At 43.0% G+C, this 19,784-nt stretch overlaps 1 protein-coding gene across 1 annotated transcript in view; it reads right to left on the bottom strand.

Annotated features, from left to right (window-relative positions):
* LOC124615774 (spatacsin) overlaps positions 1 to 19,784 on the bottom strand; it is a 395,474-nt gene that overhangs the window by 277,027 nt on the left and 98,663 nt on the right. The window contains exons 8-9 of the mRNA XM_047143873.1: positions 15,311 to 15,461; positions 14,530 to 15,137 (exon numbers count right to left, since the gene is read on the bottom strand). Of these exons, the coding sequence (XP_046999829.1) occupies positions 14,530 to 15,137; positions 15,311 to 15,461 (759 nt within the window). The remainder of the gene's footprint in view (positions 1 to 14,529; positions 15,138 to 15,310; positions 15,462 to 19,784) is intronic.

Genomic DNA, 19,784 nt, shown 5'->3' with positions numbered 1-19,784 from the left:
GCTCCGTTAAACACTTAAATAAACCAACAAAATTTTGTGACTTGTAGCAGTTTCCAAAAATTTTTTTCATATTTCTGAAACAGTCATGGGCAATTAAACAGTCAATTGGCCTAAAATTATAGTTCCTTGTTTCCAGCCACTCTCTTTCTCAACTACCCATGACTGTCCTTATCCGTGATGTAAGTGACTGCAGTGGGACTTTACATGATATCACTGAATTCTCATCACATGCCTTCTTGGTAGCTGAGTCTGCAGTCTGGTTGCCATGAAATTCGATGTATCCCATACTCAAAGGAAAGACACTTCCGTATAGACAACATGGTACTCTGGACATTTTAATATTGGATCTCTGCTAAGTACATTCTTTAGCTGCTTCACAAGGCACTCAGGGAATATGAGCAAATGAGAAAATACTTTGTATGAGTACATCTCATCTGACAAAAAGCCCTTGAGATTGCATATAACTCAGCACTGAAGATTCTAAATTCTGTTGATAAGCAATTTCTTAGGAATGTCTGGGAAAACAATGTGACAACTTGAGTATGTCCATTTCCTTGAGGCCATCTATGTAAACCATCTTGTTTCAATCTGGAATGTTATGTTACTGAGTATGGCATCCACTTCCATTAGTGCAGCACCAACAGTGTAGGTATTATGAGCTTCTAAGTAGAAGCAAGATACTTTTTTATAGCTTTGCCTATCTGATTTTGTAATTTAATTTTTAATTTCCCTTTTCTTGTGTATTTACTAAGAGTAGACAGGTGTTTATTAACTGCACAGTGAACATTTACATTGTCTTCAGTACCATTGTAATTTGTTTTGAACACATCAGTGACACAAAATTGTTAAGGCTTTCATGGCCACTTGTTGACAAACTGCCTATTGGCTTCTGTCTTGGGTTCTTCGGCCGACGTTCATCTAATTATTTTTCTGACGTTTCGCCAGCACAAGTGGCTGGCATTGTCAAAGCTTCACCCTCCATTGCCGGTGGTGAACTGCAGCCGAGCTCGCGGGCGCAGACTATATGTACCTGGCGCACCAATGTCCGAGGGCTTCACCACGGTCATTTCCGGTGCGGTTCTCCTCTTGCTACCTGCGACGGTCGTTCACTGCAGTACGGAAAGCCAGGAATGACTGGACGATACATCAACACCAGGATCAAAGAGCATAAGCGAAATTGCAGGTTGGGGCAGGTGGAGAAATCAGCCGTGGCAGAGCACGCACTGAATGAGACCGACCATGTGATAAAATTCGCTGACACTGAAGTTCTGGCTGCAGAGAAGCATTATCACACACGCTTGTTCAGAGAAGCTGTAGAAATACAAAAGCACGTGAACAGTTTGAACAAGAAAGAGGAAAGCCTTAAGGTCAATGGATCCTGGCTTCCCGTACTGCAGCGAACGACCGTCGCAGGTAACAAGAGGAGAACCGCACCGGAAATGACCGCGGAGAAGCCCTCGGACTTTGGCGCGCCAGGTACATATAGTCTGCGCCCGCGAGCTCGGCTCCAGTTCACCACCGGCAATGGAGGGTGAAGCTTTGACAATGCCAGCCACTCGTGCTGGCGAAACGTAAGAAAAATCATTAGATGAACGTCGGCCAAAGAACCCGAGACAGAAGCCAATAGGCAGTTTGTCACATCAGTGACAGTTGCAAACAGATCAGTAGGTCACCAACCTCCATTTGAGCAGCAACAGATTATTTATTTGTTCATTATATAATGAGAATCTAAGTATGGGTTGTTGAGGTTCGCCGATGACACTGTAATTCTGTCGGAGACAGCAAAGGACCTGGAAAAGCAGTTGAATGGAATGGACAGTGTCTTGAAAGGAGGATATAAGATAAACATCAACAAAAGCGAAACTGTTATAACATCAAGTTGAACACATATATTTCAGAACGACACAACACATATAAGTCACTGAGTAAATTAACAAGCAAGACATATGCACACGTTAACATTCGAATGAGCACTGAGTCCCAGTCTAGCGGCCACTGCTCGGCTGGCCGCTTAGGTGGCGCAGCTGTTGCATAGCTGGCAGACAGCGCCGCACGTAGAGGACACGCGTAATTGCGTGACGGTGCTTTGAATGATCGGCGAGTCACAACAAAATCAAGGATAATGGAATGTAGTCGAATTAAACTGGGTGATGCTGAGGGAATTAGATTAGGAAATGAGACGTTTAAAGTAGTAAATGAGTTTTGCTATTTGGGGAGCAAAATAACATGATGGTCAAAGTAGAGAGGATATAAAATGTAGACTGGCAATGGCAAGGAACGTGTTTCTGAAGAAGAGAAATTGGTTAACATCGAGTATAGATTTAAGTGTCAGGAAGTCATTTCTGAAAGTATTTGTATGGAGTGTAGCCATGTATGGAAGTTAAAAGTGGACGTTAAATAGTTTAGACAAGAAGAGAATAGAAGCTTTCGAAATGTGGTGCTACAGACGAATGCTGAACATTAGATAGGTAGATCACATAACTAATGAGGAGGTATTGAATAGAATTGGAAAGAAGAGAAATTTGTGGCACAACTTGACTAGAACAAGGGATTAGTTGGTAGGGCATATTCTGAGGCATCAAGGGATCACCAATTTGGTATTGGAGGGCAGGGTGTAGGGTAAAAATCATAGAGGGAGACCAAGAGATGAATACACTAAAAAGATTCAGAAGGATATAGGTTGCAGTAGGTACTGGGAGATGAAGAAGCTTGCACAGGATAGAGTAGTATCGAGAGCTGCATCAAACCAGTCTCTGGATTGAAGACCACCACAACAACAGCAGCAACAACAACAACAAGTATGGGTGTGTTTACTTTCTTAGCTTACTCTTTAATTTGTTGTGAATGTCTGTAGTGCAGATTTACACCATCTTTGGTGTGAATAGGACTATGAATGGTGTGTTCGGACGTGAGATGTATTAAGAGTTCCTTCACTCACAACTCTCAGCGGTGCTGTTTCTAGTTAAGCAGCCTGAGGCTGTTGCCACTGAAACCAAAGTAGACACAAGGTGACATCTTGGGTTGTCGGGTGTTCTGCCGGATATCAGCGTCGTACTTGCACGATATTTCGGTCACGTAGCTCGAGACCTAAATCAGGTGCGACCTGAGACTGCTCCTCGAGTGGACCTGGTCCAGTATTTATGCCTATGGCCTTCCCCCTCCACCAACGGCTGCAGGCGCTTCCTCTGTGGTCCGCGCCCATTCCCTGTGACCTGCTGGAGCGTTGCTGCTCCGTTTTCCGTCCGCTGCGGTTCTAGGTGTTCCCTCTGCGGTCCGCGCCCACCAAACCCGCTCCTGGGGGTTTCATCTACGGTCTGGGGTACCAGGCGTTCCCCCTGCGGTCCGCGCTCGCTCACCACGACCTGTTGGAGCGTTGCCACTCCGTTTTTCGTCTGCTGCGGCTCTGGATGTTCCCTCTGCGGTCCGCGCCCACCAGTCCCACTTCTGGGTGTTCCATCTTCGGTCTGGTGCTCCTGGCAGTCCGTCAGGGGCTCGTTTACCATCTCCATGTCTCTGGTTCTTCTGTTTGTGTAGTGTTGCAGCTGGCCCCGTTGCTCCTTTAACACTTCCAGAGCCGGATCCCAGGCTCTGCTTAGCTGGTACCCTGTGTCACGATTCATAAGATCGTCAGCCATTTTAATCTCAATCGATTCTCTTATAACACTGTCCCAAAATCTGGGTGTTTGTGCTAGAATCTTGGTATCCTCATACTTCATGGCATGATCTAGTTCTAGACAGTGTTCAGCAATGGCTGACTTAGTCACCTGTCTTAACCTAGTGTGCCTCTGATGTTCTTTGCACCTGATCTCCACAGTTCTTGTCGTCTGGCCAATGTAGGACATGCCACATTGACAAGGTATATTGTAAATCCCTGGTTTTCGTAACCCCAGGTCGTCTTTGACACTCCCCAGCAGTCCCCCGATCTTGTTGGATGGACAGAAAACACACTTGATATTGTGTTTACGCAGGATCCTACTGATTCTGGCAGAAATAGAGCCAGCATAGGGCAGATATGCCACCTTCCTTGCTTCATCTTGGTCTTCTTCAGGAACCTGTGGTATAGTGGCTGGTCGGAGTGCCCTCTCAATTTGTCTGTCCATGTATCCATTCTTGGAGAAAACTGTTTTGAGACGTTCTATCTCTATGGGTAGATTCTCTTGGTCTGATAGGGCATGTGCTCTGTGGACTAAAGTCTTCAGAACCCCATTTTTCTGTGCAGGGTGGTGACAACTGCTGGCCTGCAGATATAAATCAGTGTGTGTAGGTTTTCGGTACACACTGTGGCCAATTGATCCATCTGCTTTCCTCTGGACTAGTACATCCAGAAATGACAGCTGGCCATTCTTCTCCAGTTCCATGGTGAACATGATATTAGGGTGGCATGAGTTAAGATGTTCAAGAAACTCATTGAGCCTGTCCATCCCATGTGGCCAGATCACGAAGGTGTCATCCACATACCTAAAGAAGCATGTGGGTTTAAATGTGGCTGTCTCCAATGCCCTCTCCTCAAAACTCTCCATAAACATGTTGGCAACCACAGGGGACAGTGGGCTGCCCATAGCTACACCTTCAGTTTGCTCGTAATATTGGTTTCTGTACAGGAAATATGTGGATGTCAGTGTATGACTGAACAGGTCCAACAGAGCACCATCAAATTTCTCTGCAATCAGTTCTAGTGAGTCCTTCAGTGGGACCCTGGTGAACAGCGATACCACATCAAAACTAACCATGATGTCCGAATCTGTGATGTGCAGTTGCTTGAGGCGTTGCAGGAAATCTTCTGAGTTGTGGATGTGGTGAATGCATTTCCCCACATATGGAGCCAGGAGACCTTTTAGGTACTTGGCTGTTGTGTACGTAGGTGCCCCAATATTACTGACAATAGGACGTAGGGGCACACCCTCCTTGTGTATTTTAGGCAGACCATACAGTCTAGGTGGCACTGGCGCTTTTTCCCGTAGTTGTCTGATGATCTTATCGGGCATCCCTGTTTCCTTCAAGAGAGCACTAGTCTTCTTGGCCACCTTGTCCGTGGGGTCACACTCCAGAATTCTGTATGCAGGGTCCTCCAGAAGTTGGCGTACTTTCTCATCATAATCCACTCGCTGCAAGATGACAGTGGAGTTCCCTTTGTCTGCTGGCAGTACCACAATGCTGTTGTCTTCCCGTAGTTTCTTGAGTGCAAGCCTCTCCTCGGTTGTGATGTTCGATTTCGGCGGCCTTGCCTTGGTGAGGGCCCTGCAGGTCTCTCGGCGGACTTCCTCTACCACATTAGGTGGAAGTGTGGCTGCAACTTGCTCTACTGCACTGACGAAACCTGAAATGGGTACGTTTCTAGGGGTCGTAGCAAAGTTGAGACCCCTGCTGAGTACCTTTAAGGTTGTATCATCAAACTGTATGCCACTCAGATTCGTCACCGTGCGTGTCTCTTCCATCTGCTGTGCTTTCTTGCTCATGCGGTCAAACTTTGCAGATTGGCAAGATGAGGCATTCCTTCTAGCACACTCAGCTAAAGACCAGGAGGCACGCTCTACCCAATCCCAATCTTCTCTTGTTAAGGAGGCTGTCATGTACAGATGAATGTGTAACAGCTCCCTGGCCACAACATCTAACCTGTGGCGCATATCTCGAATCCTCTCTCTCACCAGTGCCATGCTAGCTCTGCGTTTTATCTTGTTCGCAGCTCTGGAGTTGATGTGATGTTTAATTCTGGCAAATACTGGTACCACTTCTCCATCTCGACACCACGGCAAAAAACTGAGGGAACTCAGCATCTTCCCTTTCTTCTGCCGTAGCTTGTCCAGCTTCTTGATATTCTGATACATCTCCTCCCCGTAGAGACTTTTGATGTAACTCTTCAGGCTTTCCCGGCGATCTGATGACATCTTGGGTTGTCGGGTGTTCTGCCGGATATCAGCGTCGTACTTGCACGATATTTCGGTCACGTAGCTCAAGACCTTCATCAGGTGCGACCTGAGACTGCTCCTCGAGTGGACCTGGTCCAGTATTTATGCCTATGGCCTTCCCCCTCCACCAACGGCTGTGGTCCGCGCCCATTCCCTGTGACCTGCTGGAGCGTTGCTGCTCCATTTCTGTCCATCCAACAAGATCGGGGGACTGCTGGGGAGTGTCAAAGACGACCTGGGGTTACGATAACCAGGGATTTACAATATACCTTGTCAATGTGGCATGGCCTACATTGGCCAGACGACAAGAACTGTGGAGATCAGGTGCAAAGAACATCAGAGGCACACTAGGTTAAGACAGGTGACTAAGTCAGCCATTGCTGAACACTGTCTAGAACTAGATCATGCCATGAAGTATGAGGATACCAAGATTCTAGCACAAACACCCAGATTTTGGGACAGTGTTATAAGAGAATCGATTGAGATTAAAATGGCTGACGATCTTATGAATCGTGACACAGGGTACCAGCTAAGCAGAGCCTGGGATCCGGCTCTGGAAGTGTTAAAGGAGCAACGGGGCCAGCTGCAACACTACACAAACAGAAGAACCAGAGACATGGAGATGGTAAACGAGCCCCTGACGGACTGCCAGGAGCACCAGACCGAAGATGGAACACCCAGAAGTGGGACTGGTGGGCGCGGACCGCAGAGGGAACATCCAGAGCCGCAGCAGACGAAAAACGGAGTGGCAACGCTCCAACAGGTCGTGGTGAGCGAGCGCGGACCGCAGGGGGAACGCCTGGTACCCCAGACCGTAGATGAAACCCCCAGGAGCGGGTTTGGTGGGCGCGGACCGCAGAGGGAACACCTAGAACCGCAGCGGACGGAAAACGGAGCAGCAACGCTCCAGCAGGTCACAGGGAATGGGCGCGGACCACAGAGGAAGCGCCTGCAGCCGTTGGTGGAGGGGGAAGGCCATAGGCATAAATACTGGACCAGGTCCACTCGAGGAGCAGTCTCAGGTCGCACCTGATGAAGGTCTCGAGCTACGTGACCGAAATATCGTGCAAGTACGACGGTGATATCCGGCAGAACACCCGACAACCCAAGATGTCATTAGATCGCCGGGAAAGCCTGAAGAGTTACATCAAAAGTCTCTACGGGGAGGAAATGTATCAGAATATCAAGAAGCTGGACAAGCTACGGCAGCAGAAAGGGAAGATGCTGAGTTCTCTCAGTTTTTTGCTGAGGTGTCGAGATGGAGAAGTGGTACCAGTATTTGCCAGAATTAAACATCACATCAACTCCAGAGCGGCGAACAAGATAAAACGCAGAGCTAGCATGGCACTGGTGAGAGAGAGGATTCGAGATATGCGCCACAGGTTAGATGTTGTGGCCAGGGAGCTGTTACACATTCATCTGTACATGACAGCCTCCTTAACAAGAGAAGATTGGGATTGGGTAGAGCGTGCCTCCTGGTCTTTAGCTGAGTGTGCTAGAAGGAATGCCTCATCTTGCCAATCTGCAAAGTTTGACCGCATGAGCAAGAAAGCACAGCAGATGGAAGAGACACGCACGGTGACGAATCTGAGTGGCATACAGTTTGATGATACAACCTTAAAGGTACTCAGCAGGGGTCTCAACTTTGCTACGACCCCTAGAAACGTACCCATTTCAGGTTTCGTCAGTGCAGTAGAGCAAGTTGCAGCCACACTTCCACCTAATGTGGTAGAGGAAGTCCGCCGAGAGACCTGCAGGGCCCTCACCAAGGCAAGGCCGCCGAAATCGAACATCACAACCGAGGAGAGGCTTGCACTCAAGAAACTACGGGAAGACAACAGCATTGTGGTACTGCCAGCAGACAAAGGGAACTCCACTGTCATCTTGCAGCGAGTGGATTATGATGAGAAAGTACGCCAACTTCTGGAGGACCCTGCATACAGAATTCTGGAGTGTGACCCCACGGACAAGGTGGCCAAGAAGACTAGTGCTCTCTTGAAGGAAACAGGGATGCCCGATAAGATCATCAGACAACTACGGGAAAAAGCGCCAGTGCCACCTAGACTGTATGGTCTGCCTAAAATACACAAGGAGGGTGTGCCCCTACGTCCTATTGTCAGTAATATTGGGGCACCTACGTACACAACAGCCAAGTACCTGAAAGGTCTCCTGGCTCCATATGTGGGGAAATGCATTCACCACATCCACAACTCAGAAGATTTCCTGCAACGCCTCAAGCAACTGCACATCACAGATTCGGACATCATGGTTAGTTTTGATGTGGTATCGCTGTTCACCAGGGTCCCACTGAAGGACTCACTAGAACTGATTGCAGAGAAATTTGATGGTGCTCTGTTGGACCTGTTCAGTCATACACTGACATCCACGTATTTCCTGTACAGAAACCAATATTACGAGCAAACTGAAGGTGTAGCTATGGGCAGCCCACTGTCCCCTGTGGTTGCCAACATGTTTATGGAGAGTTTTGAGGAGAGGGCATTGGAGACAGCCACATTTAAACCCACATGCTTCTTTAGGTATGTGGATGACACCTTCGTGATCTGGCCACATGGGATGGACAGGCTCAATGAGTTTCTTGAACATCTTAACTCATGCCACCCTAATATCATGTTCACCATGGAACTGGAGAAGAATGGCCAGCTGTCATTTCTGGATGTACTAGTCCAGAGGAAAGCAGATGGATCAATTGGCCACAGTGTGTACCGAAAACCTACACACACTGATTTATATCTGCAGGCCAGCAGTTGTCACCACCCTGCACAGAAAAATGGGGTTCTGAAGACTTTAGTCCACAGAGCACGTGCCCTATCAGACCAAGAGAATCTACCCATAGAGATAGAACGTCTCAAAACAGTTTTCTCCAAGAATGGATACATGGACAGACAAATTGAGAGGGCACTCCGACCAGCCACTATACCACAGGTTCCTGAAGAAGACCAAGATGAAGCAAGGAAGGTGGCATATCTGCCCTATGCTGGCTCTATTTCTGCCAGAATCAGTAGGATCCTGCGTAAACACAATATCAAGTGTGTTTTCTGTCCATCCAACAAGATCGGGGGACTGCTGGGGAGTGTCAAAGACGACCTGGGGTTACGAAAACCAGGGATTTACAATATACCTTGTCAATGTGGCATGTCCTACATTGGCCAGACGACAAGAACTGTGGAGATCAGGTGCAAAGAACATCAGAGGCACACTAGGTTAAGACAGGTGACTAAGTCAGCCATTGCTGAACACTGTCTAGAACTAGATCATGCCATGAAGTATGAGGATACCAAGATTCTAGCACAAACACCCAGATTTTGGGACAGTGTTATAAGAGAATCGATTGAGATTAAAATGGCTGACGATCTTATGAATCGTGACACAGGGTACCAGCTAAGCAGAGCCTGGGATCCGGCTCTGGAAGTGTTAAAGGAGCAACGGGGCCAGCTGCAACACTACACAAACAGAAGAACCAGAGACATGGAGATGGTAAACGAGCCACTGACGGACTGCCAGGAGCACCAGATCGAAGATGGAACACTCAGAAGTGGGACTGGTGGGCGCGGACTGCAGAGGGAACATCCAGAGCCGCAGCAGACGAAAAACGGAGTGGCAACGCTCCAGCAGGTCGTGGTGAGCGAGCGCGGACCGCAGGGGGAACGCCTGGTACCCCAGACCGTAGATGAAACCCCCAGGAGCGGGTTTGGTGGGCGCGGACCGCAGAGGGAACACCTAGAACCACAGCGGACGGAAAACGGAGCAGCAACGCTCCAGCAGGTCACAGGGAATGGGTGCGGACCACAGAGGAAGCGCCTGCAGCCGTTGGTGGAGGGGGAAGGCCATAGGCATAAATACTGGACCAGGTCCACTCGAGGAGCAGTCTCAGGTCGCACCTGATGAAGGTCTCGAGCTACGTGACCGAAATATCGTGCAAGTACGACGCTGATATCCGGCAGAACACCCGACAACCCAAGATGTCATTAGATCGCCGGGAAAGCCTGAAGAGTTAGACACAAGGTATTTGCTATGAGTCAGTACGAGCAGAGGTTTGTACTTAACAACTGGAATAAATTAATAATTACCTCCTTTTATAATCCTACTGACTTTCATGATATAGTTGCTGGAGATTCATGGATAATTTGAGTCTCATTTTGACTCCTACAATTACACACTGATGGCAAAAAAACTGCAATACCAAGGAGGAGTTGGACAATATGAACGAAAGCTTGTAGGCATGTTTCTATATCTGAAAGGTGATGTCTACTCAAGTTTCACACCAGTCACATAAGAGTGGCACTAGTAGCCCCACTATAATATTACAAATTGCTTTAAATATACACTGCAATAGTCATGGGCATTAATTACCTTTGAGAGTGGACACGGAGAGCTGATGTTAGTCACGAATGCCTTTAGGAAAATAAAGACATCATTATCAACACATCACTGAGTTTGATCAAAGTCGTGTAATAGGGCTATGAGATGCTCAATGTTTCTTCTGCAATACTGCAGAAAGTCTTGGCTGGAAAGTAGCCACTGCACATGATTGTTGGCAGTGACAGTTATGAGAAGGGTAGGTCACAGTTTCAGAAGAAGTTGGCAAACAAACCACACAATGAACTGTTACAAATTGCTTACTTCAAGGACAGCTCCAAGCCAGATGCACTGTAGTGTGCACCCCACTGGTCCCAAACCGCCGTCATCGGTGACTGAAGTGGTGCTCAGAAACAGCTCGTGGGAGGGGAGGGTGGAGTTCTGTTGTGTTTTCTGATAAACACTGGTTCTGTTTCAGAGCCAATTATTGCCGTGTGCTTGTTAGAAGGATGCCAGCTGAGAGCCAGCAACCAATCTGTCTGTGTACGAGACACACTGGACCTATACCTGAAGTTATGATATGGGGTACAGTACTATATGGCAGCAGGAGCACTCTCATGGTTATCCCAAGCACACTTACTGAAATTCTGTACATCAGTCTCGTGATTCAACCTGTTATGTTGCCGTTTACGAACAGCATTCCAGGGGGTGTTTTCCAATAGATAATGCTCATCCACATATTGCTGTTGTAACCCAACATGCTCTACAGAGTGTCAACATGTTGTCTTGGCCTGCTCAATCACCAGATCTGTCTCCAATAGAGCATATGTGGGACATCACCAGACAAAAACAGCGTTATCCATCCCTGTATTGACTGGCCAAGTGCAGCAGGCATGGGACTCCAGCCCACAAATTAACATGTGGCACCTGTACAACACAATGCTTGCACATTTGCAAGGTTGCATTCAACATTCTAGCAGTTACACCAGAATCACGAGACTGATGTACAGAATTTCAGTAAGTGTGCTTGGGATAACCATGAGTGTGTTCCTGCTGCCATACAAAACTGTACCCCATATCATAACTCCAGAATTTCAAATTTGCAATGGCTTATCTCATACTTACATTAATCTGTGATCCTGCAATGTTAATCACTTAACTAGGTTACATAGGTAAATGTATTCACAAAATGCACTATTAAAAAGTAATTATATTTTGGTGCTGCAATTTTCTTTTTTCCATCAGTGTAGTTAGTGGTGTCTTCAATCTATCCTCAATACGTTGGCAAAAATACATGTTTAAATCAGTGGTAGACATAAAATATTGTCCAAACTCAAACTAACTGCTTTCTCTGAAAAGTATTTTGAGCAAGTATTTCAAGAGGCCACACAAAGAGCAGATGGTTACAACAACATAGTAGATCTCTTAGTGTCTATCAGTCTTGGGCAAATAAAGAGCAACATGATGGATACAGGAATTAGTGATCACAAGGTTCCTGAAGGAAGATGGAATATCCAAGTCTACCAAAAAAATTCACAAATTATATCTATTTAGAAAAACAGATAACTTGATGTCTTCCTAAGAGACACTCTCCAGTCCTTTCATACTAACTACAAAAGCGTCAACCAATTGTGGCTTAAATTAAAAACAAAACAGAAAAGTAGTTTTGATGGCAATTGTGAGTTTTGTACCAAGCAAATTAAAATAAGTGATGAAATGGATCTCCCATGATACACAAAACAGGTCAGGGCAATGTTCCAGAAACAATGAAAAAAGTATGCCAGAAGTAAAAGAACACAAAATCTTCAAGATTGGCAATGGTTTTCAGACACTCAAACCTTCGTGCAGACTCCACTGTAAGATATTTTCAATAGTTTTCACAACAAAAATCTAGCTTGAAATCTTGCATTGAAACCAAAAAGTTTCAGGTCATATGTAAAGTATATCAGCAGCAAACCACAATCATTATCTTCACTGTGCAATGGCAATGGTAATACTGCCAATGACATTACCACTAAGGGAATTATTAAATATAGTTTTCCAAAAATCCTGCACCATAGCAAGAGCAGTGAATATTTTAGAAATCAAATCAAGAATAGCTGCCAACAAGAGTAATTTCAAAGCAGATACTCTTGGTGACCACCACGCATTCAGAAAATATCATTCTTGTGGAATACAGCTGGCTCTTTATTCATGAGAACTAATGAATTCTATCAACAGAGGATTTCAAGGTGGTTCCACATTTATAGGTTTCAAGAAGGCTTTTTGATACCTTTCCTCACAAGAGGTTTTTAATCAATTTTCTTGTCTATGGAGAACAATCTCAGTTGCATTACTGGATTTGTAATTTCCTGTCGGGTCACAGTTTGTATTCATAAAGAGATTTTCACTCTGCAGTGGAGTGTGCACTGATGTGAAAATTCCTGGCAGATTAAAACTCTGTGCCGGACCGAGACTCGAACTCAGGACCTTTGCCTTTCGCGGGCATCTCTGCTACCCAAGCACGACTCACGCCCCGTTCTCACAGCTTTACTTCTGCCAGTACCTTGTCTCCTACTTTCCAAACTTTACAGAAGTCTCCTGCGAACCTTGCAGAACTAGCACTCCTGAAAGAAAGGATATTGCGGAGACTTGGCTAAGCCACAGCCTGGGGGATGTTTCCAGAATGAGATTTTCACTCTGCAGCAGTGTGTGCGCTGATGTGAAACTTCCTGGCAGATTTAAAATGTATGCCAGACTGAGACTCGAACTCGCGACCTTTGCCTTTTGTGGGCATCTTTGTATTAATTGACAGGAAGTCACCTAGTGATACTGAAGTGATATCTGGGGTTCTGCCAGGAAGTGTTAAAAGCCATCTAATGTTCTTAATCTATATAGCTACTTTAGGAGACAATCTGAGCAGATTGTTTGCAGATGATGATATTATTTATTATCTAGTAAAGTATCAGAAGAACAAAATGAATTACAAAATGATTTATACAAGATACTGAATCTGCATAGTGTTCACGGAGACAATTGTCTCTAAGCAATAAAAAATGTGAGGTCCTCCACATGAGTACTAGAAAAGTCCCATTAAATTTCAGTTAGAGAATAAATAAGAAAATTTTAAAAGTTGTTAATTCATCTGAACACCTAGGGATTACAATTTCAAACAACTTTAACTGGTGTCATAACATAGAAAATATTATGGGGAAGGCAAAGCACAGACTGTGTTACTATGTTTTATTGGCAGAACACTTAAAACAAATGATAACCATAGCTGAAGAGACTCCCTGCAATATTGTCCTCTTCTGGAATACTGCCACATAGTACAGAATCCTTAGCAGATAGGACTGATGATGAATATCATCAAAAAAGTTTAGAGAAATGAGCCCATTTTGTATTATCATGAAATAGGGGAGACAGCGCCGTGAATATGATAAACAAGTTGGAATAGCAATAATTAAAAGAAAGGTGTTTTTTTTTTTTATTATGGCAAGATCCTCTTACAATATTTCAATCACCAATTTTCTCCTCCAAATGCCAAAATATTTTGTTGCCTCCCACATACATAGAGAGACATGACAACTGTAATAAGAGAAATCTGAGCTTACATGGAAGGATTTAGGTGTTCATTTTTTCCAAATGGTATTCATGAGTGGAACAATTGAGAACCCTCTGGTAAACATTTAAATGTGAACTCCAGAGTAATAACATAGCTTTAGATATGTAATAAGAGAGGTGCTCCACACTCCTTTGCAGGTGGCTAGTGGGATTCGGTGGAGCATCTGGAGGTGATGTGTTCCTGATCCAGGTTTGGAGGACAGTTCCTGTTAATGAACAGCTTGGCAGCTATGAAAATTAAAATGGGAATATTGTTCATCGTTTGTTGATCTTATGTGACTAAAGATCTTAAATATCATTAGAAAGCTGAAGTTAAATGACAAACAATGATTAAATCAAGCAAATTCAAGCATAGGCATTCAGGTTGCAATGGGACAAAACATAATCTTGGCTCTTGATCAAGACTGCAATTAAGTTGAAAATAAATCTGCACTAAATGAGGCATCCAGGTTTTCATATACATATAAAGCATTCCTCTGGATGGTCCATGAGCAGTTTGGTACAATGAAGCCATGGATTTAAAACAAAAAGACTTAGTTGTGGAGACATCCAAATGTTGGGAAAGTTAGTGTCAACTGCTAAAACATAATCATTCAGTTGCAGAATCTTGTAATTATTCAGAAAACAACTTTTTTATAGGCAAAAAGCACAATTCTTTCTTAAACAACTTTTAATCTGTTAGTTTATTAGTTTGTATACATACCACATTAGTCAGAAGCATTCTTGACTGTGCAATGTCTTTGTCTCTTAAGAGTTCATGGATTCTTTTATTAACTATGTTCCTCATAGTAGTCATTATCCCTTGCGGTTTCCAGTTACGCTCTTTAATCAAGTATGTCTGGGCCAGAGGTACAGAATTTTTAGAAACTGAATCAAGTACAATATTTTCGTCATCCATAGAGGTCCATGAGTTCCACAATAGCTTTGAATCTTCTGACAAACTGTCAAGTAGTTGGTAATCATTCACAGTAGTGTTTTGCTCCTTTGGGTATCTGCTAAGTTGGGATCGTAAATTTATGACATGTGCCATTATTTCTGTAACAATGTGTTTTAATTCACGTTTGTCCATGAAATCTGAGATTTCACTGTTTCTTCTTTCACTGTAGATTTTGTTGTGTAAAAACTGTATCAGTTCATATGCATGGTTCAAAGACAGCAAAATTAAGTTAGAAGTAAAAGCTACATTTCTTAAGTTTTCCTTGACAGCACATTCAACAACATGAAATAAATCATTCATGTTTTTTGTTGCATTGCTCAGTATTTTCAAGAAGTTTTCATCTGATGGACTTTCATGGAATGTATTCTTGAAGGCTGCAAAAAATATACATATGTGATGTAAACAAAAATATGGAACAACTAACTTATTTTCAGGGTGAAAGAAACATTGTACTGAAATAAGGAAACAGAAAAAAATCAGTAATATGGTATATTATAATTTATTTTTATATAATAGACAAAATTAATAGATATCAAAATATGCAAACCTTGTGAGTGCAAACCAAATGATAAACGAGCAACATCCATCTGATGTTGTTTCAGACTTTCAGACAGTGCAGATAATGGCACAGTCAAGTCTTTCCATTCTTCACCCTGCAACAGCTGACTGACTGTTTCAGTGTCCATACACTGCATTATCTGTAACATACAGTTTGGAAAGTAAAATGTGAAGTTTCTCTATAGGAAACTGATGATTTAAGAAAAACAACTCTACTTTCAAGATGACAGAAGTTCAAAATGGGTACAGTTTAGGTACTAATGTTCATTCAGCACCATACTACAATTATCAATAATTGATAGTGTTGCATTCATACAAGTGCTTCATTTTAATCTACCTCTGTGTACATATCATATATAAAGAGTGTTTACTATGAATTCTTCCTTAATATGAAACTAATAACTTAAGCAAAAACAAATCAAAGAAACTTATCAATATGGTTAGTTAATGAGGAAACATAGACTATCAGCTCACAACAATACCAAATGAGGAGAAAATGTGAAACCATTTTTATCTCTTCAAACAAGAAGAAGAGAATAAGAGTAAGAAAGGTGTGAATTACTGCTGGAAATTTAAAATCAATCAGAATCCACTCACAACTGTCAGATGTTCAAATAGATCATCTATCAAGTAAAACAATATAAGGAATGCGTAAAAAGTCCTGCAAAGTTGATGAAAAGCACTGAAAAGGAAGTCAAAAGTCTGTTAGGATATGGTCCACACAGAATGGTACTAATGTGCAATTCACATAGTGAGTCAAAGCAGAAACTGTCAATATTCCAGTACAAAAATGACTCTAGCATCAGCACAGTGCAACTGCTGACACTTCTTTGAAGTGAAATACTTCAGCATTCTACTCCTTTAAGGTCTTCTAATCCTAAAAAAATAATAACATAGATAGAAGGATTTTCATCGACTAAAGAGATTATCTGTGTTGTGAATAAGTATTTTTAGGATTTAAAACAAATTATTCTTTTATCAGCTTCAGTGTATTTGTTGGACCAAACATATTGAGCGCTAGGGAAATTATGTTGCAAAATAAATTTTTGTGAAAATAAATGTTGTTTTACCAAACTTATCAATCCAACTTCAAATAGTAAACTAGTAAAATGAGACAGAATAGCTAAGCAATACTTACCTTCAAAAGTCAAAATATTTAGCACTGCAGATAGATGCATATAAAAGTGAAAGTGACAACACTCGTTTAGCTTTGGAGCTATCAGTTCCTTACTTGAGGAGGAGAGACAAATAGGTTGGGGAAGGTTGCAATGGTATGGCATGCTAGTAAGACTGCAGGATGAGAGGGATTCACAAGTAAGTGAAGCCAAGGGTAAACAAAAATAAAGATCTATGTTGAGGTGTCTTCATCATTGTCTATCTATGTTCTCACTTTAGATGGGTCTGATTGACCCGGTGACCCGTTTTTCTTTTTTAGCACTCGCCAATCCATTGTCCGTTCTCCCTCATGATGATGATCATATGTTGGTGTCACACACACACACACACACACACACACACACACACACACACACACACAGAGAGAGAGAGAGAGAGAGAGAGAGAGAGAGAGAGAGAGAGAGAGAGAGAGAGCACGACAAAATCCACATATGTTGAGAGACTGAAAATGTACAGTAAAAGGAAATGAATATACAGATAGCTGTGGCTGGCCAGTCACTGAAAGAAAAAAGCTGAGCCAGCCACTCTGAAACACTGCCTAAAAGCTTAGGCTGGAGTCTACACACTTCACAAAACTTTAAAATTTTCAGTACATTCATCTCATGATCAGCTAAAATTGATGGTATATGCCCACTGAAATTCCCTTCTGACCTCTCACCACAATATAAAGAGCCCCATTAAAATCGTGGTATTCAATGATCTTCATGCCACAGGTATAAAAGACAGGCCCATCCTCTTGTCAGTGTAGGAAGCCATGTGTCAGGGGACTGTTCCCTATTTGGAAGTGAGTCCGACACAACAGTGAAATGACAGCCTGCAAGGGAAGGTGCAGCAGGCCTCCTTGGAGGATTGGTCAGCCTGTTCATTGTCTCAAATACCCACATTCCCCAGTACCCAACAAATGATACTCACTTCCCGTGCCACAGAAGGAAGTATGAGGATGGTTTGAAAAGTTCTCGGAATGACCACGAGAGGTCAGCACTAACACAACAAGTTGTTCACATGATATTCATTGTTTCCTGTAAACATGTGCCATGTCAGTGCTCTTGGAAGAGAGCTGTGGTGGTGACGTGGCTCTGTTGTTCCTGCGTTGTGATTTGTGAAGATGGAAAAAAAATCAAGATTGGAGCAGTGATTAAGTACTTCATAAAGAAAGGTATGAAAGCAAAGGACATTGATGCCGATTTCCAGAATACACAAGGGAAACTCTGCTTCTTCATATTCAACTGTTGCCAAGTGGACAAATGAATTTCAATTTGGTCAGGAGAGCTTAGATGGTGATCCCCACAGTGGTCAGCCAAGATGTGTCATTGCTCCAGAAATCATTGCAAAAATGCACAAAATATTCATGGAGGATCACAGCAGGAAATTGCTCATGTCTTCCAGATGTCATCCAAAAGGATATATCACATTTTAACTGAAGAATTATAAATAAATGAATTATCTGCATAACGGGTGCCGCAACTCTTGACCCTGGATTAAAAACATATGCCATCGCCATGACAAAATTGCAGAAACTAAGGTATGAATTGTAGCCACACCTGCCTTATTCACCTGATGTGGCTCCACCAGGCTTTCATCTCTTCCCAAAACTGAAAATTTTTCTTGGTGGGGGAAGATTCACTTCAAACAAAGAACTGATAGCCGGAGTTGACAACTATTTTGCAGGACTGGAGGAAACTCATTTTCAAGATGGAATCAAGGCATTGGAATATCGCTGGAATAAGTGGATTAATCTACAAAGAGATTACACTGAAAAATAAAAAAAGTTTCAGTAATGTAAGTACCTTTTTTTCTATTCCATTCCAAGAACTTTTCAAACCGCCCTTGTACATTGAGCAAGTATAGGCCGTTATTAGACTATAAAATTTTCTTTGCCAAAGAAATCTGATCAAATATTCGCCATATTTTCTTTGAGAAAATCTGACATGGCTCAAATAGCCGTTGAATTTTCTTTGGCAAATATCTCCGACGTCACAGTTCCTTCAGAATGGCTGAAAAAGACCTATTACTGTGCTCTGCAGTTGCGTGTACCACTACTGCATTGTATTTACATTTGGAGGGAGAGCAGAAGAAGAGAAAAAGAAAAATTACTTGAGTGAAGCTGTGGATTTCACAAGTTGCTGAAAGCATCCAACAAAGTCTGTTATTGTAGTGGCAAGTCAGGGATGTAAAGTTGTATGGAAATTACTTGTGAATGGATAAGATTACATTTCAGTATATGCTCAGGAAAGTGGCTCCTCATATTACAAAGCAGAACACTCACTTCAGAAATGCTAAATCTGCAAAAGACAGACTTACTGGAACAATACAACTTCTTGCAACAGGAGAGAGCTACTCCAGTTTACAGTATAGAAATCAAATACTGCAGTGCACATTGACGAAAATAATACCAATAACATGTGGAGCTATTTATAAAGTACTGAAGGAGGAACATCTGAAGCAAATAACTATTTAGTACATACTATAGCCATTAAGAAATACTTTTATTTCTACGAAAATTGTAGATTTTCTCCTTCATATCCTCTGGAGTACATCATGGCCATACTTCATGGCTAATGGCCTCTGCAATTTTTTTACAGTTCTTGCTTCTTCTTATTCTATTTTTGTATTTGGGATGTCACAAGTTATACAGTTCTTCATCTACCTCATACATTTCTATCAATTTCATCAGATGGGCAATGCGCTATTTAAATTTTGAAGCCATGTTGATACACATTGAATGTCAGATAACTGCAGCAATGCTAGTGCTCCAACTGCAGTAGGCCCAGAAACCTCATCCACAGCTCACGAAAGTGAATGGTGAAAAATAATGCACACAGACTTCTTGGTGGGGAAATTAAAACTCCTGTTTTCTGTACATTCCCTCAACTAATAGTCAGTTGCAACTGATGAGTTATTATTGCAAGTTTCAAGGAGGATCAAAAGACAGAGAAGTCATTGACAAACAAAGAGCTCTGGGCAGGACATTTAACAACTGATGTAATATTATTATTAATAACTATCGCAAAGACAGCCACACTTAAGACACTACCTTGAGGTACACCGTTTTCCCTCTCAAAGTGACCACAGAGGACATCACTGATTCAATATGTAACATAGCATGGTGAGAGGAAGGACCACTCAAAAACAGGAAGACACCCTCAAAAACCTCATTCATAGAGCTGCCCAAGGAAAATATGCTTCCAAGCAATATTGTATGCCTTCTTGATGTCAAAAATTATACCAGTTAAGTGATGCTGGTGCATAAAAGTCTGTTGTATAGCCACTTGCTGGACGACCAGGTT

This window comes from Schistocerca americana, chromosome 5 (assembly GCF_021461395.2).
Source record: "Schistocerca americana isolate TAMUIC-IGC-003095 chromosome 5, iqSchAmer2.1, whole genome shotgun sequence".
Classification (NCBI taxonomy): Eukaryota; Metazoa; Arthropoda; class Insecta; order Orthoptera; family Acrididae; genus Schistocerca; species Schistocerca americana.
Note: the sequence above shows the minus strand (reverse complement) of the source record. Positions and strands in the feature narration are given on the sequence as shown.